This window comes from Neomonachus schauinslandi, chromosome 6, assembly GCF_002201575.2.
Source record: "Neomonachus schauinslandi chromosome 6, ASM220157v2, whole genome shotgun sequence".
NCBI classification, from domain to species: domain Eukaryota; kingdom Metazoa; phylum Chordata; class Mammalia; order Carnivora; family Phocidae; genus Neomonachus; species Neomonachus schauinslandi.
This window is the reverse complement of record NC_058408.1, coordinates 136,557,480-136,581,945: the sequence shown is the minus strand read 5'-3', so window position 1 is coordinate 136,581,945 and position 24,466 is coordinate 136,557,480. Positions and strand designations below refer to the sequence as shown.

The 24,466-nt window shown below is 42.8% G+C and overlaps 1 protein-coding gene across 5 annotated transcripts in view; it reads left to right on the top strand.

The window, feature by feature from the left end:
- Positions 1-24,466, top strand: part of GPAM (glycerol-3-phosphate acyltransferase, mitochondrial) — a 58,572-nt gene that overhangs the window by 6,699 nt on the left and 27,407 nt on the right. For 2 of the 5 annotated variants that reach the window (XM_021699610.1, XM_021699609.1), the window contains exons 2-3: positions 19,978-20,108; positions 21,250-21,372. In XM_021699610.1, the coding sequence (XP_021555285.1) occupies positions 20,007-20,108; positions 21,250-21,372 (225 nt within the window). In that variant the 5' untranslated portion in view covers positions 19,978-20,006. Of the gene's footprint in view, positions 1-17,758; positions 18,079-18,492; positions 18,503-19,977; positions 20,109-21,249; positions 21,373-24,466 lie in introns of those variants that run through there. The other 3 variants (XM_021699607.1, XM_021699608.1, XM_021699612.1) reach the window with 3 other exon arrangements.

Genomic DNA, 24,466 nt, shown 5'->3' with positions numbered 1-24,466 from the left:
CATCAGGCAAGCCAAATCCCGATAATATATGTGGTAAAGTCCAAGTTCTTGGGCTATAGTTGAATGTTTCTATATTTAAGGTTATTTAAGGGACACCTGGGTGGCAGCACAGTCAGTCGGGCGCCAATTCTTGGTTTTGGCTCAGGTCATGATCTCAGGGTCGTGAGACTGAGCCCCATGTTGGGCTCTGCACTGAGTGCAGAATCTGCTTGAGATTCTCACTCCCTCTTCTCTGCCTCTCATGCTTGTGCTCTTTCTCTCCCAAATAAATAAATAAATCTCTCAAATTAATTAATTAATTAAAATGTTACTTAAAATAAGTGATTCATGCTAGGCTTAGATAATTTAGCCATAAGGAGGGTTTTCCTTTACCACTCTGAAATGTTGGTTTTGCTCTGAGATGGCCAATACAAAAGGAGACTCTCATGTTTGGACTGAGTCCTTCTTGAGGTCAAGGGTGTGCCCTGTGCACCTTATTGGTGAACACACTTTTCTCCTTTTGCCCATCTCTTGGCATGTAAGATGCCAAAAAAATTGTTGTTGGTGGTAACAATAATGCAAATGACTCTATCTTTTGGAGAGAATCAGTTTCTGGCAGTTTCTACCTTGACCTAATATGACCACTTAATCATTCATATTTTTCACTTGCCTATTTAATTACTAGAAGGAAATTCTTTCTTTGACTTGATAATTATGTTTTGGCTTACACCCTAAGAAAAGGAAAGAATAGGAGTAAAGCTGGTGGGCAGCTAAGGCCTCTAGTGAGCACTCTGTGCTCCCAGCCTTGGTCCCTAGTTTTCTGGAACCTGCCCTGGCTGCTTATTCAGGGTGTGATCCAGACTGGGGAGCAACAAGCTTGGTCCACTTAATTGTATTTGGTTTGCCTGGGCTCTTTGGCCGACACAATCTTTTCCACTGAACTCCCTCTTGTAATGGGCAGCCCTCTGGTTGGTCAGCAGCTTGAGGTCTGGCAAGAACAATGTAGAAGGCTTAAGGATGTTTCTCATCACGGCTTTGCCATCAATGAGTTGTATGGTCCTGGGCAGGTCATCTATCTCTCTGGGTCATGGTTTCCACATCTGTAAAACATGTTGGATTAGATCAGAATTTCTCAACTTGGCACTCTTGACATTATGGGCCAGATAATTTTTTGTTGTGGGGCTGGCTGTCCTGTGCATCGTAGGATGCTTAGCAGCATCCTGGCTTCTACCCACTGGACGCCAGTAGTACTCTTCCCCTCTTTCGTGACAGCTGAAAGTATCTCAGACATTTCCAAACGTCTTTCTGGGGGCAAAATCATCCCCAGTTGAGAACTATTGGATCAAATTATATTTACTTCAGTTTGCGAAACCACATTGAGTTGTTCATCCATCCTGTTTCATTGAACACCTACTATATGCTAGGCACTACATTAGGTTTTTTTTTTTTTTAAAGATTTTATTTATTTATTTGACAGAGACAGAGACAGCGAGAGCAGGAACACAAGCAGGGGGAGTGGGAGAGGGAGAAGCAGGCCCCCCACTGAGCAGGGAGCCCGATGCGGGACTCGATCCCAGGACCCTGGGATCATGACCTGAGCCGAAGGCAGTCACTTAACCAACTGAGCCACCCAGGCGCCCTACATTAGGTTTTGTAGCTTAAATATTTTTTACAGATATTCCATGGAGTAAGTGCCATCTACTTCATGAAAATCTGAATAAGAGCTAGAATGGTTTCTACATAGGCATTGAGATAGAATGAAAAAAAAGAGAGACTCTCTCTTTGGATTCTTACTAGCCTCATCTATAAAACGTCAACCTTACACACTGTTGTCAGGACCTAATGCTTAGTGTATATAAAAGACCTTATCATAGTAGACATTCAATAATTAAACTCATTCTCCTTTCTTCCCCTCCCCCGAGAGAATCAGCTCTGCACAAAACATTAACATTTTCAGCCTTGCTCTACCATCTCTAGGCATCTACCCTTCACCTACCATGTGCCCCCACCCCTCTCCCCAGTCAGGCCAATACTGATTGTCTTCTTAAAAATCTCCAACTGTTTGTTTCAAGGAGAGCCCCCCCCCCCCCCGCCCTTGCCTTCTCTTCTTTTACCAGATTGTTAACTTGGTCCATTTTTGAAGGAGTTGCCTCCTCTAGTGAAGAAAAAGATTCTCCAGAGTCTGGAGAATCACCAGAGATTTGCAGAAGCCATTGTTTCATGTTTTCTTTGCATGGTGACAATAAGGATCTGAGGAAGAGGGAGCTCCTGGTTTGCAAGTTATCTGCACTGCTTCTCCAGGGGGCATTGATTGGGTCATGGGTTTTATCATGGGTTCTAAGTGTCTCAAGGGCAAAGACCATGTGTTGGTCTTCTGTGGGAACTCTTGCACCATCTCCTCCAAGGAAAACATGTTGGTGTTTGCTAGCTTGACATTGTGAAAAGCATCATGGTGCAGTAATAAGGAGTTCAGGGCAATGGAGTTTGAATCTGTATTTTCTTCTCCAGTCAGATCCTGACCAGGGGCTATGGGAAACAGGCAGACAGTGTAGTTCCTGGAAAAAATAAGTTCAGGCTCAAAGCCCAGCTCTATCACTTACTCTCTATTTCACCTTGGGACATTTATGTTACTACTCTGAACCTCAGCTGTTGTATCTGAGAAGTCGGCAATCACAAGGGTCCCTCTTCATAGGGAGGTTGTGAGAATGAAATGATAGAATATGTGGAAGGCATATGCTCAATAGAAATCCACTTTTATTGATAATAGATATCATCTTAAATAGTAACTATAAACAATAATAAATATTACAGGTATTAGACAACAAAAAGAGGGATTTGGGTGGATGAAAAGGCAGGTATGACACTGACTTATTCTGTTGCTCATGAGAAAATGGGCTCAGAAGGGGAAACGAGGGGAAGGGCGCCCAGGTTAATGGCAGAGCTGGGGCAGATCTTGCATCTCTAGATTCTCCTTCATGTGCTGGTTCTACCATGCTGGGGCTGCTTTCCTGTGTTAAAGAAACAAAATATTCAATGACACCTGTAAACATGGTAAAACAGACTCTTCAGGACTCTCACCAGAGGTCTGGGGACCACCATGATGGGGCTTTTTACAGTGGGGAAGACAGATTGGACTCAACTCCAAATATAGCATGGGCAAGGAGCAGGGGAGGGGTCAGCAGATGGAAAAATACTAAGAAGAAACAGCAAGGTTAAGGGGGACCCTGGCTAAACTGACCTAACCAGATTCTTCACCGAAGACAGGCCGGGGTGGTCAGGCAACACCTGTGGGCTGGTGGAGGGTGAGGAGCTGGATCAGATTTGGAAGGTTGGGGATCTGGTGAAACTGAGCAGCGTTCTTGCTAAAACTGGATTTTACAAGGAGGTGCACAGATGGGCTTAGGAGAAGTTTCAAGAGACCGACTAAAGTTTGAATTTTTGTCACCTGCCCAGAAATTTAAAGCCCCAGTTTGGAAAATTGCATACAAATTGAGGAAAATGTGCCTATTGGTTTAAGCACCATGTGCTGTTTCCAGAGGGAATCTTTCTTCCAGGTAAGAGAGAAATGAATATTTGTCTAATGGGTTTCTGATGACCTAGGCTTGCCCGAGAGAAAAGCGGAGTGTGAGAGGAGGCCTAGCCCCCGAAGACTCCCCGGCCACACCAGTCTGTCCTTATGCACAGCCAAACACTGTCGAAACTACTGCCTCTGTCCCTCCATCTCCCACCTTCGCAAAGTTCAGCCCTTACCTCCCAGCCCAGGCCCAAGGGACTGGTGAGTTGATCTTTCGCTTTAATGCTGATATTCAGTCTCAAGAGCTGCTATGAATGACCATATAACTGAGCACAAATCATGTACCCCTTCCCAGTGAGGCTGCAAGAGATTTCTCTGGGCTGACCAGAGCTGTGATTCGTATCGTATCTTTCACCTCTTGCCAATAACCTTTAAGCTTGCTTGAGAAGGAAAGACTGGAGGTTTTAGGCTGTCTGTCGAAAGCGGAAGAATTTTAACAAAGTGGCTTGCTACACTTGGTCCTTCAATATTAACTATTGGGGGCTTACTTGCAATGGGAGGTTATGTGGTTCTGTTTAGACACTGGCATCATCTATAATTCACATGATGCAAAATCAGATGCAATTACACTGTGAGTGGAACCTTGGTAAAAATGGAATAACTTAATTGAATTAAAGTCTACTGTACTCTTAAATGATGGTCATAATTCAGTCAAGAAGTTGAATCAATAGAGTCCTATTTCCTACCAGAACTCTATCTCTTACTCTACCTTTTTTTAAAACTAAGTTAAAACTTAACCGAAAATGGCTGTCTTTCTTACCTGAAGAGGGTTCACCATGCACGGAGCACATATTTTAATGTTTTTCTTTTACTCCCCTCCTCTTTTGTTTAACCCCCTTCTGGCATAGCATATATCAAATAATGATTTAAAGGAGGGATCTGCAGATTACGGCCCCTGGGCCAAATCCTGCCCACCACTTGTTTTGCAAATAAAGTTTTTTTTGGCACACAGCCACATCCATTTGTTTATGTATTGTCTTTGTCTGTTCTCATACTACAATGGAATTGCATCATTGTGACAGGGACCATATGCCCCCAAAGACTTAAGTATTTGCTAGCTGGCCCTTTATAGAAAAAGTGTGCTGACTCCTGATTTAGACTATGAGTGTTGGAGTCAAACATGCCTAGGTTCAAATCAGGTCTTGGTTACTTGCTAACATGTAACAAGCTAGTTTTGACATTGGAAATGTGGCATGACCTCTCTGAAACCTAATCTGTGCCATGGGGATAGTAGATAAATACCTACCTTGCAGGGCTGGTGTGAGAATTCAGTGAGATAGTATTTGTAAAAACCACAGCCCTGTGCCTGGCACAGAGCAAATGCTATTCCTGAGCATTCATTCTTTTAGTCCACAAATGTATACCTAGTGGTTTCTCTGTGCTAAGCCGGGGCGTGGGGGGTGGTGGCCAAGGCAGAGATTGACATAGAAGGTCCTTGCTCTCCTAGGCTTACATTCTCATGGGAATGATGGTAACATAAAGGAAATGAGTCACAGATTATTATCAGATAGTGATAAGTGCTATAAATAAAATAAAATAGGATGGCACAGAAGAAAGTGACGAGTCAGGGAACAGAAAGTTGCTAACCAAGCTAAGACCTGAACATAAGAATGAGTCAGCCATGTGCAGATCCAGAAAAGGGATGTTCCTGACAGCAGGGACAAGTAAGCAATCCCTGAGCCAGGGATGAGCTCGGGATGGTTCAAGAAGAGGGGTGGCCTTGGGGACCAGGGAGAGGAGGATGGCAAAGTTCAACAGGGGTAACAGCATGTCGACTTGTGGGCCTTGAGAAGATTTTAGAGTTAGAGGTGCAATCTGAGACCATAATGGAGCAGAAATGAGGTCCTTGGCCTCATTCTCCGACCTTTGTTGTAATATATTTTTCTTCCTCTTTGGTCTCTGGCATTCGTCGCTGTTAGAAACTGGAGACGGGAAGGGGCCTAGGGGAGCCCTCATCAAATTGGAAGCTTTCGGTTGTGGCAAGCCCATCCCACCACCCTGGCTGATCCCAGCCACCTCACTTGGGCTTTTCTCCTTATAGTACCTCTGACTCACCCAAAAGATCTTTTGGCTGATGCCATTACCTCTTTGAAATTTTTCTTATCAGGAGCCTTTAAATGCTTCTCCAGGCAGAGCACTTAAGGTGAAAACCAGTTAATGTAATCTTAAAATCCCCTAATAAATTTCCAGCAACATAAGACCACCAGATAATCATTTTGTCCCTAGGGTCACTCAGAATTCACAGCTCAGTTCCCATAATTAGCATTTCTTTTGTGTCTGAATCATTGAACAGGCGTGAAGGGCCCCAGTGAAAATATTTTGCCTGTGGGCGGTTTTAAAGAAAGCCATAGGTACAATCAGTTACCCAAACTGCCTCTAGAGTTGCTAATAATAACAGCCATGTGGCACTTCCCAGTTTCAAAGCCGTGCTGCAAACCTAGCTTACTTAAATTAAAAGTCTACCTTTAGTTTACCTACCTTTATTGGCTTTGGATGACTCCTCCTCCTCCTCTTCATCCTCCTTCTTCTTCATCCTCTTCATAATCACCAAAACCCTTCATTGGAAAGTACTTACCTGGCTAATGGTAATTAATACTTCTTTGCAATGCAAATATGTATTTCTGTCTCATCTTGCTTTAGACATTGTTAAAAGAACAAGATCCCGAATGTAGCTGTCTTCTAAGCCATGCTGTCAAACACTGATTCTTAATCTGGGGTCCATGGATGACCTCAGGGGGGTGGGTGATGAACCCCCTGAAATGAAACACAAACGCAAACTTTTACGTGTACCTTTTTTTCCCTCTGGAGAGAATCTAGAGTTTCATCAGATTCTCATAGTGTTCCCCTGACTCCAAAGAGTGGAGTCTTTTAGGACTTTAGTGACACAACCCATATAATAGTCATCGAAGGAAGACTCTATGCAAATTTGTAAGTGGAAAAAGGAAGTTGTTGGGGTTGGAGCTGGGGAAGCCTGTGATTCTGAACTACCACACGGACTGATTATGACCCTGGATCAAATGAAGCCTCCCAGACTAGACATCTTCCCAGGAACTCTTATGGGAATTGCAAACATTATGTATTGCCCTCTCTACCCCAGGTACTGTCCACCAGGGCCTTACATATTTTAACTCTTAATCTTCACAACCACCATATAAAGCAGATATTATGACTAGTCTTGCTGTACACATGAGGAAAATGAGGCACAGAGAGATTAAAACTATAGATTGAGTTTGCATTTAACATTCCAAGACCCTTCACAGTCCCGGATTTTGTCAAGCTGTAATTAATGGTTCAGAGTAATTACTATTTTGGACATGTCTGAATGGTAGCCATGTTGTAATCTCCAAGCACACGCCTAATTAATAATAGGATTCCTATAGGTACCTCCTCCGGTGGATAAGAACAGTTTGCAGGTCATGTGCAGAGGAGAGCCAGCTGACTGCTCTTTTAATTAGAATTTGTCTAAGCGTCACTGTGGTTTATAAAATGGGGTTACTGACTAGATAATTTTATTTTCACTATTATCACCACTAAAAAGTTCATGCCATGTACCTAAGGCATGCCAGGACACTGTAGAGCTTAAAGTTAACTAAGCCTTCTCTCTGAGAGGTTGAAATTTCATTCATTCCAGGATTTGATCAGTTTATGGGGCTTACGATATAATTCATTATATTTTTTCAACAGTTAATGAGCAGGTGACCTAGAAGCTTATGGACTATCCTCTAAAAACATCATTTATAATCAACCTAGAGAAAGGCAACATTGTGGATATGAAAGTTTGTTTAATCCCATCTGTAACCTGTAGAGGTTACTGGGAATTCTACAATTCATGGATGCATGCCAAATTTACATATGTGTGCCAGTAATTTCGGGAGGTGAGGTAGGAACCCTGGAGCAGAACCGACAGCCTTTGGAAAAAATAACTATAAAATAATCTGATAAAGGGGAAAACTGTTTTGTCATCTCCTAAGCAGAATTGGATGTACAAGAGGAATGGGTGAGGTGTAAGTCACCCCGAGTGAAGGTTCGGGCTCAGTGACCTGCACCATCAGCGGTACAACCAAGCGGGACTACAAGAGGGGATTGTACCCTGTGACTCTGGGTTATGGAAAGCCTATTATACAATATCTTACTTTCATGTTGGAGATCATCCTTGTAATCTAATTCAAATATTTTATGGAATAATATGATGAAGACTGTCAGAAAAGGTTTGGTAAAAATCACAGCCGATCATATTATTACGCTTATTCAGGTTTTGCTTTGTATCAGGTAATTTAGAAAATTGGAAACTGTGTTGATAACACTCTTTGGAAACCTTTTATTTTGGGAAATCTGTAAGCTAAAAGCTAAAGATGGTTATAAGGAGTATGTCTGGAACATCCAAGAAAATACATTTTCTTTTTTTTTTTTTAAAGATTTTATTTATTTATTTGAGACAGAGGGAATGAGAGACAGAGAGCATGAGAGGGAGGAGGGTCAGAGGGAGAAGCAGACTCCCTGCCGAGCAGGGAGCCCAACGCGGGACTCGATTCCGGGACTCCAGGATCATGACCTGAGCCGAAGGCAGTCGCTTAACCAACTGAGCCACCCAGGCGCCCGAAAATACATTTTCTAAAAGAAAATCCTAGAGCTTCTATGTCCCCAAAAGTAGTAAAACTAAATGTCTCTAAAAGTATTCTAAATGGAGACTTAGTTAAACTTTGTGGCTCTTCCTGATTAGATTTAATAAGTGAAGTTCTAGTTTACTTCGATCTCATTAGAAAAAGAATAATTTAAATACAAAGTAGTTCTGCTTCTCCTCATCCTCTTTATGAAAACTTTTTTCCTTTTTGACAAAAACTGATTCTAAGGAGGAAATAGAAATAAGTCTATCTCCAGCCATGTCTGGCTTTCAAGTATTTTCAAATTCCTCCCTTCAAGTGTATAAGGCACATGTGTGTTTGCCTCCCAGCCTCTGCTTTGCCTTGTTCTCCATTGTGGATACTCATCCATGGCAGACCACCACCCATTGTGTTGCTGGTCACCACTGGAGACCTGGGCCCCTATTCTCCCTGGTATTTATGTTGTTCCCTCTCCTCTGATCCAGGGAGTGAGGGTCGGGGGTTGGGGGAATGGGTAATCTGCTTGCTATCTCTCTACCCAGCTTGGATACATGCTTCTTCAAGACCCATAGAGTCCTGAGCCCCTAAAACTCTATGGTTCATGTATTGCTCCTTGAATACTTCTATTCTTAAAGTTATACTTGTCCATGACTATTGATAGTTGTAATAGCCATTCACACTCTCCTTTATTAAATAAGTAATCACATCTTGTACTTAGACATTCAACAAACAGATCTGGAGCATCTGTTTTGTGCAACGCACTGTTAGGTGCTAGGAAATCGAGAGGGGAATGGAAGAGGTCAAGAATTTAAGAGGGACAGGCAGACATTAAATGGCTAATTCTATAATGGAGTCTTTAATTATAATTGTGATAGGTCCCATGGGGGAGAAGCATCTGACAAGGGGTCTGACTTAGTCTGAGGGTCAGTGAAGGTTGTCACGAGGAGGTGGGAACTGAGCTGTGGTATGAAGCATGGATTGTAGAGGAAAGAGGGGGTTGTGGTGGGGACCACAGCCAGCAGAGGAAGGAGTATGTGTGAGAGAAGGGCAGAGCCATCTTTCTTAAGGAGTTGAAGGCAAGCCAGGGTGGCCTATGTCAGAGAGAAAGAGCAAGTGGGAGGAGATGAGGCTGGGAAGGTTATCAAGGGTAGACGGGCCAGGTCTTAGAGGCCATGTTGAAGACTGTTTCCTAAAAGTCTCTTTCCTAAAAGTCCAAAGCCTTTGTCCTAAAAACTGCAAGAACAATAGAAAGGATTTTAATCCCTTGCAGTGGGGATCAGGCAGAGAAGTGGGGGTGTTTGAAGTGCTCAGTGTTGCATTTTTAAACGTCTGCTCTGGCTGACGTGTGGGATGTTTGGGGGGATGGTGCACGGGAAGCAGACATGAGGAGTCTTGGTAGTAAGTTTTGTGCCTCCCAGTAAAGATAGTGGTGGCCTGCATTAGGATAGTACAGGTAGAGAGGCGGTAAAAGGGTGGTGGGTTTAAAGTTATGTAGAAGGTTAAATTGCTAGAAGTTGGTGTTGGACTGGATGTAGGAAGAAGTTAAGAATGACTCCTAAGGGGCACCTGGGTGGCTCAGTTGTTGGGCGTCTGCCTTCAGCTTGGGTCGTGATCCCGGGGTCCTGGGATCGAGTCCCGCATCAGGCTCCCTACTCGTTGGGAAGCCTGCTTCTCTTCTTCTCCTACTCCCCCTGCTTGTGTTCCCTCTCTTGCTGTCTCTCTCTCTGTCAAATAAATAAAATCTTTAAAAAAAAAAAAAAAGAAAGAATGACTCCTAGGTTCCTGGTCTGTTGAGAGAGTAGGGAGTAAGAACGAAGGAGGGCCTCGAACCAGCAAAAGTTGCCAAGAAAAAACACCTAGGTAGGGAAGAAGAAATCCAGGAGAGCATGGGGTTGTGAAAGCTGAGGAAAGGCCTTGCTCCTTCTGCTAGAACTTGAACTTGCTCAGCAAGCCATCAGTATCTGATAATCTGACATCAGGTTGTACAATAGTAGAAGGACTCTGGGTAAGTCTGGGCACTCACCATCTAGTCCACATTAGGATCCCTCTTCCAGAAGACAAGATGCTTTCTGTCCAGCTAGCATCTCAACTCCACAAACCACCTTGGACAATATCTTCCAAAAACCAACAGTGATTTTCAGAGAAGTGACCTAAAGCAATATTTAGGAACAAAACTGCATGTTGTCTTCAGAAATGCAACAAAGGCACAACAAAGGTAAACTTTTATGATGTCATATAGGGTAGTCTGGCCAGTCAAAAGCTCCAAACTCTCGTCATTCCAGATTGGGAATTTTGATTTATCCATCCCAACCAGAAGGTTCAGTGAGGTTGTTCTGATAGTCATTAGAGTTGTTCGTAAATGTTTGGTTATTTAATCTGACATTTAGTTTGGTAGGATTACATTTCTTCACCCACTTGCTTTATACAATGCTTTAGCTAATGAAATTGGAACACAAGCAATGTATGGATTAAGAGATTATGGTTTATACTCTCTGTTCTTGGCCTCAGAAAATAAGGAAGACCTCAGCAAATAAGGAAGTATGTATCAACATGGAGCCACCCTCAGTGACCTTTATGAGCAGAGCTTCTGTAATAACCTGCAGTTTACATGTAGCATACACAAGAAATAAACTTTGTTGTCTTAAGGCTCTGAGACATTTGTTACTGTATCATAACCCAGTCCATCCTGACTGATACAGAGACACCCTTTCCAGAACAAAGTAACTTTAAGAGTTTATATGAGTTCCAAAGATTTTAGGACAAATTCTTTGCCAGCATTTAAGCTCAAGGAATTAGGATCTCTCTTTTGTCTCCAAAGTCTCTGCAAGAGGAGACTACTAACAATTGTAATAATAGCTACTATTTAGTTAATCTTAACCATGCAGCAGGTGCTATGCTAATTATCTTGCATACATTATTCCATTTAATCTCAAAATAACCCAATAGGGAAGTGGACATGAGCAAATCCACTTTTAAAATGAGAGAATTGAGGCTCAGAGAGGTTAAATAACTTTCCTAGGGTCACATAGCTGGTAAATGGTAGAACCAAGATTGGAATCCAGGGTGTCTGGCTCCAAAGTCCTTGCAGAGTTCTCAGACATTCTGCTAGAAGGATTCAGGGTTGGCCCACTGATGTCCTCACTTGAAGCTCAGCTCTTAAGCCAGCCCCATCTGAGTATCTTTATAGAGTGGGTTTAACATTAAGATATGCTTTTCAGACCTGGGACGTGACTACTCTAACTACCAGGCTCTCACCTAAGCTGGCTGAAAAATGTATGTTATGTGTTTGTGCTCTAGAATCAGGTAGATCTGAATTCACATTGAGGTTCTGCCAGGTACTGGATTCACTTAACCTCTCCACAATGCCTCCGCTTCTCCATCTGAAAAAATGTGGGTGATAGTTGTTCCTGGCTCATGGGGCTGTGGGGAGGATGGGCCCCTTGTTTTTCTTTTTGCTCTCAGATCCATTCCCCATCCTTCCCTGCTCTACTTTATGCCTGGGAGGGGAGTGATCCCTGCAAACTCATTCCTTAGGCTTCTTTGCAGTTTGCTTCAGCCAACAGGAGGGGCTTGCAGGTGGAGAGAGGGCAGAAAGGGAGGAAAGCCAGGGAGGGTGTTCCTCCTGTTTCAGGTGGCACCTCCAGCTGTGGCAGCTTTGTGGTTTGGGGTCCTCCTAGGCAGCCCCTCTCTCCTTGGTCCCAGATGTGGCTTAGGTGGCTCTGGCTTCTGGTTGTGTTAACATCTTTGTTGCTCCAGCCCTAGAGTACTGATCTGGTGTTGCTAATCTCTGGGCTGCGACATGGTCCCCTTTTGTTCTTTCAGCTCTTCCAAGACCTTTTGAAGAGGGATTCTGTATAAAAATCACACTTCCGGTGGTCTGGCATGGGCTGTTTTCCAGATCGTGCCATGACTGATACAGAGGGTTGCTTGAGATAATGCCTATGAAGTACTTAGAAGAGTGCTTGGCACATAAAAAGTGCTCAACCAATGGTAGCTTACAAAATGTGCTTACTTTCCTCTTACCTAGATTCTCTGCAGCCAGTTGGCCCCAGGCAGGCCCCTGCCTGCATCATAGCTCCTGAGTCATTGCCTCCTCCTTCCAGGTTGGCCAGGTCCACGGACCTGGGCTTCTGTTTTTTTTTTTTAAAGATTTTATTTATTTATTCATGAGAGAGAGAGAGAGAGGCAGAGGGAGAAGCAGACTTCCCGCAGAGCGGGGAGCCCGATGCGGGACTCGATCCCAGGACTCCGGGACCATGACCTGAGCCGAAGGCAGACGCTTAACCATCTGAGCCACCCAGGCGCCCCCTGGGCTTCTGTTTTGATTCATCCTTCTCTAATCTTTACAGAATAAAGGGCCTGTGAATTCGTCCATGACATTTTCGACACATGTCACAATGTTATTTTTAATTTTTGGAACTTCTTAATAGGGCTTAAAAAGGCCTGCTTTATCTGGCCCCTCTTGGTTCCCAACACCTCCCTCTGTTCACTTTGTTGCTTTCAGTAACAAAAAGGCAGTTACTTGCAATTAGCCTCCCTTACGGCCTTGGGGAATCTCGAGACTTAAACCCAAGAGCCTGGCTACAAGCCTGGGAGAAGGGGAAAAAATACCTTCCATTTCTTGAGAATGAACTTATTAGATGTAAAAAAAAAAAATTCGACTTACAAGCTAATTTCTTAAGTACGCTGCTCCACTAGTTCTCTGATCCAGTGCCCCAGACCCCCTCTGGAACTGGTGCCCTGCCCTGAGGCGCAGCTAATGGCTGAAAGAAAGTCTGGAACCCTACCTAGTTCCTGCGGGCCTTCCTTCTTGGGGGTAGAGGGGTGGGGAGTTGAGTCCTGTCAGGTAGCCCAACCTGTAGGAGATGCCAAGGCAGATCTACCTGAAGCTTGCCTGCGTCCTACTGGGGTTATTAGAAGTTTGTGGCTTAATTTACTAAAAAAAGCAGTTTTTAGTAGAATTGAAGTCCTTACTCTGCCACAAATGTGGTGAAAGTGAGTCAGAGGGGTTCCATTCTCTTCTGGCCTAACGTAATTTCTTTCTTTTTTTAAGTTTTTTAAATTTATTTGACACAGAGAGAGACAGCGAGAGAGGGAACACAAGCAGGGGGAGTGGGAGAGGGAGAAGCAGGCTTCCCGCGGAGTAGGGAGCCCGACGCGGGACTCGATCCCAGTATCCCGGGACCATGACCCAAGCCAAAGGCAGACGCTTAACGACTGAGCCACGCAGGCGCCCCCCTAACGTACTTTCTAAATAACAGGCTCTATGATCACTTCCATTGCCACAAACTCCAGCATGATAACACTGGTAGGGATGACTTCTTAACTCTTCTCTCATTTTTCCCTATATATTTGAGTCATTCTAGTGGCTAGAATTGTGCTCAAAATTAAACGTGAGTTAGGAATGCATTTGCCTCTGAGTAACAGAAAACAAGATTTACTGGCTTCAACAGATAGAGATTTAACAAAAATCCAGAGATGTGTGATTGGTGGTGTTGGGTTTGGACATTAAGTTACGGAACAAATGGGGGGGAAAGAGTGAAAAAGAAGCAGTGCTAGCTGTCTGTTCCCTTTTACTAAGAAAAGCTTCTCTGGAAATCCTCAAATTTGACTTTCTCTTAGATCTCATTGCTCAGAACTGGGTCATATGACCATGTTGGCTGCAATGGATGGCCAGAATATGTATGTCAGAAAGTATTTTGTCTTGTTTTTGAAATCTATATATTTGGGGAAAAGAATTCTAGATTGATGGTTTTTTCTTTGAGTACTTTATTTTTTTTAAAGATTTTATTTATTTGAGAGAGAGAGAGGGAGAAGCAGGCTCCCCACTGAGAAGCCGATCCCAGGCCCCCAGGATCATGAGCCAAAAGCAGACGCTTAACCGACTGAGCCACCCAGACGCCCTCTTTGAGTACTTTAAAGATGCTGCTTTCCTGATTTCTTGTTTGCAAATTTCTGATAAGAAAACTGTCCTCATTTTATCTTTGTTCCTTTGCATAGTGATGTTTATTTTTTTTCTCTCTGCTTTTAAGGTTTTCACTTTACCACTGGTTTTAAGCAATTTAATTGTGATGTTCCTTGGTATAGTTTTCTTCATTTTTCTACTGAAGAGTTTGTTGGGCTTCTTGGATTTGTGAGTTTATAGTTTTTTATCAAGTTCAGGAAGTTTTCAGCTACTATTTCTTCAACTGTTTTTTCTGTCTTCCCTGACCCCTCCTCGTTCCCATATTTCTTCTGTCCTTCAGGGACTTCAGTTATGTGTATGTTAAGCTCACTGATACTCTGTTTATATTTTCAGGCTTTTTATTCCCTCTGTATTTCATTTTGGAGAGTTTCTATTGCAATGTTTTCAGGTTCTTTAACCTTTTTCTCCCCCAGTAATGCTTAATCTGCTGTTAGTCCCATAGAAGTGTAGGGTGTGTGTGTTAAAAATCTCAGACAGTGTTGGGGCGCCTGGGTGGCTCAGTCGTTAAGCGTCTGCCTTCGGGTCAGGTCATGATCCCAGGGTCCTGGGATCGAGCCCCGCATCGGGCTCCCTGCTCCGCGGGAAGCCTGCTTCTCCCTCTCCCCCTCCCCCTGCTTGTGTTCCCTCTCTCGCTGTGTCTCTCTCTGTCAAATAAACAAATAAAATCTTTTAAAAAAATCTCAGACAATGTTTTTATGATTTCTAGGTATTTACTTTTTAGGTCTTTTTAAGGATTTCCCATATCTCTACTTCCTTGGCCATATAGAATACAGTTATAATTGTTTTTTAATGTCCTAGTTTACTAATTCTATAATTTCTGTGACTCAGTTGATTCATTTTTCTTTTTTTTAAACTTTATTTATTTATTTGAGAGAAAGAGAGAGAGCAAGAGTGGGGCGAGGGGCAAAGGGAGAGGGATAAGCAGACACCCCGCTGAGCAGGGAGCTCGATGTGGGGATCAATCCCAGGACTCCAGGGTCACGACCTGAGCCGAAGGCAGACACTTAACCAACTGAACCACCCAGGTGCCCCTCTGTTACTCTTTCAATTGATTGATTTTTCTCCTTATATGGGCCATTTTTTCCCTACATTTTTTTTTGTATGTCTGATCATTTTTGATTGGATGTCAGACATTGTGAATTTTATCTTGTTGGGTGGTGGATATCTCTGATTTCCTATAAGTACTGTTGTACTGGTTTTGGGATACTTTGTTCTTGGAAACAGTTTGGTCCTTTTGGTGCTGGCTTTTAGGGTTTGTTCGGTAGGACCAGAGCAGCATTTACTCTATGGTTATTTTTACCCCACTACTGAGACAAGACCTATTGAGTCATGAATTACGAGGTTTCTGATCTGGGTGCCAGGATCAGGTCCTATTCCTGGTCCTATATAATCACTGGGTATCTTTCCACTCTGATTTGTGGGAACAGGAACAACTTACTGCCCTGTGCAAGCTTTGATGATTGTTCTCGCTCTCTTTCTAGGTGGCTCTTTCCCTGGCCATGGGTTGCTTCCTCACGCTCACATGCTAATCAGCTGAAGACTGGAACAAGGCCTTTTGTAGGTCTCCAGAGCTCCTCTTTCACTGTATAGTTCTCTTCTCTCCAGCACTCAACTCCCAGCTCCCACTGTTTCAGCTTTCCCAGTCTCCCAGTTCTATCTCCTCAACTCGGGGAGTCTGTCTAGCTCTTCCTTGATCCCCCTCTCTACACTGCTGCCTGGCAGCTCTCTTAGGCAGTAAGCAGAGGCAATCAGAGGCAACCACCTCATTCGTCTGCTCTCCCTATGGACCACTGTTCCGCATTGCTGCCTATTTATTTAATTAATTTATTTAGTTGTTTTAGTAGGAGAGTAAATTCAGTCAATGTTGTTCCATCTTGGCTGGCTAGACTGGATTACTATAAATTATTGTTGTTCTGTTGATAAAACAGATTGCCGTGTCAACTGTTTCCCAAAGAATTCTCATTATGTAACCTGAAATACCTTACACTGCAATCCACATCTCCTGCAAGTACAGTACATCCTTGGGCGATGGGTGTTACAGAAGAGTTGCCTACAAATAAACTCTGTGTAAGAAAATCTGATTTTTCCCTCTGGCTTCCATTTTCATTCCTGCAATACTCTCTCTGCTTCATTTCTCATCACTTTCTCTTTAGCAATGACTTCAAACCCTGAGACTTTCCTTTGTTTTCTCCTCTCCTTGTTTTTGTTTTGTTTTGTTTTTCTTTCTTTTTGGTCAGGGACCAACAATCTATACACAAAATGTCATGATGTTTTGGGATTAGAATTCATCACATTCTTGTCAGCACAGTCCTTTTGTACTCAGGTGTGTGCTTGGAGTAAAGGGGTGTGTGGGGTTGAATAAAGGCAGGGCCTTTGACTTCAAGCAGCTCAGTCTTTTTTTTTTTTTTTTATGAATAGCTACTCCCACAGTTTTGGATTGTTTTAAAAGTAGGACACCTCTGCATTTTGAAATGGACTTAGAAGTAGAAAGTTCAAGAAAAGGAATTCTTGTTTTTCTTCCTGCTCCTCAGCTTCAACAGTATTTATTGAGTGTTTACTACAATAGTGTTATTGTATTATCTAAGAGACTGAGATAAGTCACAGACATTGATGATGATTTCATACTGTTATGAAAGAATGACACATATTGATAAAGACCCAAGGTGTGGCGCCACAGTAAACCTGTGAGATTTCACAGAAGGGTGTGATTACTGAGAGCTGGAGATAATAGGGAAGGCTTGGAGACCTAGTTCAGGAAAGAATTACAGGATTTAGGAAAACATGGTGTGAGCACAGTTAGGAGTATGGGAGCCCATGGCTTGACTAGGGACCACCAGAGAGGTTGAGAGTAGGAGCTTCTACTGGAGAACAGTGGGGAAAGTAGAGGTCTATCTGTGGAGGCCTTATGTGCCAGGCTCAGGCATTTGGACTGTGGAGAGCTCTGGATGGTTTTTGATGGGAGGACATGGAAGATGTGTTTCCATGAGAAGGTTAGGGTTAATGTGTGCAGAGTTGATGAGGATTGGTGGCAGCGGTGTGAGAGCAGGGACTATACTATGACCTAATCATCTTTGTATTCCTATCTGCTGGTTCAAACTTCACGCTGGTTGCTAAGGTGCATGTAAAAGGTTATCCTTTGCTTTCCAAATTGCTAATATTCTTGATAACCACCTGCTTTGTCAGTGGCATGACAAATATTGTGAAAGAACTTCTTTGTGCCCCATGAAGAATTAAAGGTAGGCAAACTTGGACTCAGGCTCTTTCGAGCCTTGTTTCTCTTTCAGCTCATTTTGTTCTATTCAGGAAAAGGTACTCGGCCACTGTTACAGAAATTACACAACAGGGTCATTCCCAATCCCCACCTCCCCCAACCCTAACAATTTCTGCATATTCTTACAAATCTCATAAGACAGACTACACATACACACGGGAACCACACAATCCAAGCGAACAGTCCCAAAAGAGCCCGGCGCAGGCACAGACTTGCAGATGGGCAGAATTGACACAAAGCAGCCTCAGGCGCACGTGCACGAGCGCGCAGACGCGCGTGCACAACACCCTCACGTGACTCAGCGCCTAGGCGGAGTACCCGTTGGATTAGGCACTCACGCTCCATTATTGGCCCCACTGGCCCCTTGGTGTGCACACGTTCTGCTCCGATCCGCACGCGGAGCCCGCCACCCCCCCAGCCCTCGGCAGCCCTCCGCCCAGCCCGGGGCCGCGGACTCGCCGAGGCTCCGCTCACTCGCGGGCGCCGTTTACGTCATCGGGACGCGACCTTGCAGCAGCACCGGCCGAGACTCGAAGTGCCGGCGGCTGCAGGAGCGGAAGCCGGAGCCGGCGGAGCTGCGGGGTGCGGACCGCGAGGGCGAGAGCGGCTGCGGGAAGCTGCTCGGGCCCGGAGCACCGCGATAGGTGCGTCGTCGCCCTCTCCGCTGGACCCGGCGCCACGCCGGCAGGTTGTCCACCTCCCCGGAGCTCCAGGATTCCCCCCTGAGATATGGGCCCGGCTCGTGCCGGGTGGGGGTCGGGAGACCGGGCTGCGGCATGGGCTCCCCTGGGGAGGAGGGAAGTTCCTGTGGACTGAGTAGCCTATGCACCTGAAGGGATCGTGGGGGCATTGGCTTTCGGGCAGCTGGGGTGCTTTGCGAGCAGCTGGTGCTGGGGACAATCCCATGACACTTAACCAATGACTGGCCTGAGCGCACATCGTGTGCCAGACACTATGTTAGGCGCTTTTTAGGTACTGTGCAGCCCTCCCAGCAACCCCAGGAGGTAAGATCTATCATATGCCCATTTTCCAGATGGGGAAACCAAGGCGTAGAAGTTAACCAACTTGTTCAAAGACACGCAGATAGTCAGCAGTGGGGGATTCGAACTTGGGTATGTTTGGCTTCAGAGCTGATCCTCCTCTCTCTCTTCCTTTAAAAAGGAGTTAGTTCCCCTCAGCTTATAGTTTGGCGCCTCCAGATTTTGTTTTACTTATTGACCTTGGATAAACGCTGTAGGGAGGGAGGAGCGAACCGTGACTTCCTATTGGCACGGGACTCTCTCCTTCCACTACTCCCGTCGCTGGGGCCAGCAGCAACTTCTTTTTCTCAGGCAGCAACGGGGTTCCCCCTGTTGCAGCTACATTCTGCATGTGAAACTGATAGCTGATTTATTTCATAATAGTGAAGAGCTTTCATGCCAGGTGCATTGCTTTACTATTCTCTCAAATGACCTATTATGTTAGGTTGATGTCATGTTAAATTGTTAAGGACGATATGGTTGTGCTGAGAATAATAGTTACCGCAGCAAACCCATATGGGGAGTAACACTGTTACCCTGGACGTGACCTTTCAGAGTTTTAAAGGAGTAATTTAAGGCAGGGTGAGAAATAGCCAAAAGCTAAAGCAATTTGAGAATTATGTTAGGGAGTTTTTATATTTTAGGTTAATTGCTGTTTTTTTTGGTTTTGTTTTGTTTTTAGCAGTTCACTGTTAATGAAATTTTCCCTTAGGGTACGAAAAGGCTTATTGAAAAGGATGCAAACTTTATTTAAAAAAAGATTTTATTTATTTATTTGACAGAGAGACACCGCGAGAGAGGGAACACAAGCAGCGGGAGTGGGGGAGGGAGAAGCAGGCTTCCCACCTAGCAGGGAGCCTGATGTGGGGCTCCATCCCAGGACCCTGGGACCGTGATCTGAGCAGAAGGCAGCTGCTTAACAACTGAGCCACCCAGGCACGCCAAGGATGAAAATTTTTAAATCAGTTATTTCAAGATGGTATAGTTTTGATTTAGAGCTTTGTAAATGTATTAAAAGTGCAAATATCGTTGCATTTAAGGCATCACAAGAAAATTGAGAGCTTAATTCACTTTGAGTGGGAAACTTTAGAGGTGCCCTCTTTGCCTTCACCATTTTTATATTGCATAGTATGTATGACCAAAAATTCCCAGCACATAATTAAAAAAAATCATCTACTTGTGCGCATATAGGTAACTTCTATTTAATTAAATAAACACATACCTTCATCCTCCCAGGAACTATTCAGTTATTAATGCAAATGAAATAATTCTTTGTTACCTACCTGAAATAAGCTGTTATTTACCCTTGCACATTCATGGCTATTTTGTTCAGGAAATCTAAAGATACAAATGTTGATTTAAAAAAAAAATCAGAACAGTCTACCAGAGCTGTTGAGTTTAAACACATCGAAGTCTGCTTTTACACATTGACTAAACATGGTGGATGTCCACCAGTAGTTCATTTGACATCCTATGATGGAGCAAAATAATGTCGAGGTCAGAATTTTGAGTTTTGGTCTTTACTGTCTGGATTAGTCATTAATTTAAATGATGTATATTTTTTATAGCACATGATTTGGGAGTTGCTTCTTGTGACATGGATGAATCTGCACTGACCCTTGGCACAATAGATGTTTCTTATTTGCCAAATTCATCAGAATACAGTGTTGGTCGATGTAAGCATGCAAATGAGGAATGGGTAAGTTTAATACAGGTTAGAAACATTCAACCTAAAGATGGTTGTTTCAATGTTGTTTATGAAGGTAGCTGGAAGAAACATAGTATCAAATAGAGGTTAATAGCTACAGAAACTGCCTCCAGCTGTTAGAAGATATGTTTATGGAGCCTAATATTTAAACATTCTAATGGTTTTGTGTTAATTGGGAAGAAAAAATTGGGTGGGGTATTTAAGCATAGTGATTGTGTTAAAAAGCAAAATACTTTGCATAGAAAAACCTAGGAGTTGTTTTGGGTGGTGAACTTATAAAGATACTTTCTGTATCTATTTTCCATAATAAGTATGAATTTTGTAATGGAAATAAAGTTTTTTTAAAAAATAAAAATAAATTTTAGTATGAATCTCAATTCAAAGGACATGCATTTTCTTGTATTTTTTTTCTATTTTGACATAACATGGCATGTTTAAAATATTTCTTGAACACTATCTGCTTTATATAAAAATGATGTCGGAGTTTTGGGGTTTTTTTTGCTTAGTTTTGAGAATGTTGTATCAGTGGGCTATGAGCAACTAATGAACTCAATGAGCAAAATGTTTAGAACAGAGGAGCAGAATTTGACCCTAATTGGACAGTACATACAGCTATGATAAGAATTCCAGCTTTTAAACTCTGTTGTCGGGATAAAAGAATGTTATATAAGTTTACCTTGTTTTTTATTTAAAGGAAAATATTTTAAGCTGTGCATAACAACTTGCTTACTGAGTAAGGCTTTGTAGTGCTTTTGCGGGAGTCCGTGATTGAAGAGGAATAAGATTAACTGTTAGCGTATGGATCCAGGAGTCTGGTTTTATTCATCCTGCTGCTGTCATGGGCTGTTTAACCTTGTAAAACTGCTTTTGAACCTCTGAGTGTGCGGTAGTCCTTGCTAGTTATTACTGTTCTCAGGTGCTCAGATTTTGCTTATGTTTTAAGTTTTGTTCCAAGTGTTGATGATGGAGGGGAGTACCATAAAGGAAAATCACTCTGAGAAACTTACACTACCAAAAGAAACCTAAGTCTAGGTTTCTTGTCTATCTGAAATATCTTAGTTTTAGAGATCAAGTGGACAAATACAGTTCTCCTGCCATTCAGACACTTTTTTTTTCCATGAACGTTTTTTAGGGTGAGTGTGGTTTCAGACCTACTGTCTTCAGATCTGCAACCTTAAAATGGAAAGAAAGCCTAATGAGCCGGAAAAGGCCATTTGTTGGAAGATGTTGTTATTCCTGTACTCCCCAGAGCTGGGTAAGAATGTTAATGCTTGTTGACCTTTAATAAACAGTGAAATTCCAACTTTGTGTGAATTTTATTATTGGGTAGTTTTAATGGACTTAATTCATTTTTAGAACTTAGGCCCATGTTTATAAACCAAATATTCCAGGTAATGATGTTGACTCAGTTTTTCTTTCCATTCATTTATTCAGTAAATATTGGTCAAACGGTTGATGCTAAGTGATAATTTCATTCTTTTTTAGTTTTTTTTTAAGATTTTATTTATTTGAGAGAGAGAGATGGGTACACACTTGAGAGAGAGAAAGCAGGAGGAGGGGGAGGGGCAGGGGGAGAAGCAGACTCCCTGCCGAACAGGGAGCCCAACACAGGGCTCAATCCCAGGACCCTGGAAGCATGACCTGAGCTGAAGCCAGCCACTTAACTGAGCCACCCAGGCGCCCTGGTTCTTTTTTTAGTTTAGTATGACTTTAGGGGAAGAGTAGATCTTACTTTTAGATCTCTCTTCTTTTTTTATTTTTTTATTTTTTAAGTTCAATTAGCCAACATATAGTACATCATGAGTTTTTGATGTAGTGTTCAGTGATTCATTAGTTGCTTAACACCCAGTGCTCATCGATCACATGCCCTCCTTAATTCTAAAGAGTTGATGGGAACCTTCATAGAACTTCTAGATATTGAACTTTTGACTCACTGTTAAAATCCTAGTGAGATGTGTAAGAGATAGCAGGACAGAGTGAAGTTTTAAAGCTGTGGCTTTACCCTACTCTCCTTTTGCTAAGTTTCTGTTGCGGGGGGGATGGGTAGGGAGGGTGAGTATCTGTTGACTATTATAGTGAAGGATGGTTACTAAAATGTTAGGATTGGGGTGCCTGGGTGGCTCAGTCAGATAGGCGTCCGACTCCTGACTTCTGCTCAGGTCATGATCTCAGGGTTGTGAGATGGAGCTGTGCATCGGGCTCTGTGCTCAGCATGGAGTCTGCTTGAGATTTTCTCTTTCTCTCTTTACCCCCCCCCAATAAATAAATAAATAAAATCTTTTTAAAACATAAAATAAGGGGTGCCCGTGTGGCTGAGTCAGTTAAACCTCTGCCTTTAACTCAGGTGGTGACCTCAGGGTCCTGGGATCAAGTCCTGAGTCGAGTCTGCTTCTCCCTCTCCCTCTGCCCCTCTCCCCCTGCTCCTGCTTGCTCAAGCACACGTGCGCGCGTACTCTCTCTCTCTCAAATAAATAAATAAAATCTTTAAAAAATAAAATGTTAGGCTGAAGATTTTAAATAGAGTATGTGTGGGTTTGTTTGTATTTTGGTGAAGCAAACACATGTCATGCAAAATCTTTCACATTACAGTGTAGTATTTGAAAAGAGTCAGTTGGATGAAAGGCAAGCTTTTGTTGGTAATTTGCTAGAAGGATGAATTAGCCCAGGAATGTAGAATCAAAGTGGCTGTGTTCTTGGGCAGTAGAGTTACCTTTTAAAAGGTATACGTGGATGTTAACTCTCTCTGGGATGGGCCAGTTATCAGGACAGAAATTCTGCCATTTTGAGTGCCTTTCATTTATAGACATTGCTTATGACCTGTGTGGGTAGCTGACTGTGCTGTGTGAATTTTCTACTCAGGGTTGGCTTAGCAGGAAGTAGAATTCTGAGTCTGGTGTAAAGGGATTCACTGACTTGGGAAAGATTTGTGTGGGACCCAAGCAATTTATGTTAAATATTCTTAATTATAAATATTGTTCCTTTTAAATCACAAGCGCCTTGTTGCAGGAATTTGGTAGAATTGAAGGACCATGATATTTATAGTCTAGGAGTAAGGCCAGTTCAGATTAATAGGCCAGTAGAAATAAAAATTTAAATAAATGATCATGTGGCTTTTCTTTTTAGACTGGCATCTCATCTAATTCTAATTTCAAATCCTTAAAAAGTCAAAATAATACCTTGACTTTAATGTATTCTTTTTTAAAAAGATTTATTTATTTGAGAGAGAGAAATTGAACACACGCATGAACATGGGGGAGGGGCAGAAGGAGAGGGAGAGAAAGTCCCAGGCGATTCTGTGCTGAGCACAGAGCCCAACGAGGCTCGATCCCAGGACCCTGAGATCACGACCTGAGCCGAAACCAAGAGTCTGAAGCTCAAATGACTGAGCCACCCAGGCGTCAGGAGAGAGTATAGGAAATTATTTGGTGGTGGTGGTGGGGGGTGTTTTGGGGTGGGCATGGATGAGTTGTATAGTAAATAATTGATTTTTGCTTAAATACAGTACCTGATGGAGTTGAATTTGATCTTAAAGTTCTTCCATGGCATGTTTATTTAAAATAATTTTAAACAGTACTTTCATAGTAATTTTTTGATTTTTGCTACCCTTTCTCTGATAACCTGTTTTCCTTATCTCTAAAGAGATTCCAAGTAAATATTTTTATATCTTCTATTGAAGGTACATTATGCTTTCCCAGCATTTATTTATGGAATGTTTACCTTTTTGTCCACACTGATAAAGCTGCAGACTTTCTCTTTCCAGAAGAACTATCTCTGAGTTATCCTTTAAGTTTTCCTGTAAAGAGAGTGACCTTTAGCTGTACATTTTCCAATTAAGTAAACAGTCATTTTAGAGAAATAAGGACTGTACTCTTTAGAGCAAGATGTAGATTTGAATATTAGAACCTCCATCAGCCTCAATTTTCCTATCTGTAAAATGGGGACAATAATTATTGTGTCAGGATTATTGCTGGATTTAATAATCTACTGATAACTACATGGTACTTAGGATGGTATTTTTGCATTTGGGGAATACTGAAATCTCCAGTATTCCTGTCAATGATTTAATAAGCTCTCAGTAGCTTCAACTCTTTTGGGTTGGAGGTAGGGAGTGAGGCAGGAAAGGGAGGCACAGTTTCCTCTGCAACGTGGTAAGCCTCAATTCTGAGTTTGTGACCTTCTTTGAAGACTAAAAAGTACTTTTCAATAAAACATTTTTCTTCATCACTTAGATTTTTGAAGCAGTGCTTAACTTTATACTTGAGTTATAAAAGTTATCAAGAAGTAGTAATGTGGGACGCCTGGGTGGCTCAGTCGGTTAAGCGTCTGCCTTTAGCTCAGGTCATGATCTC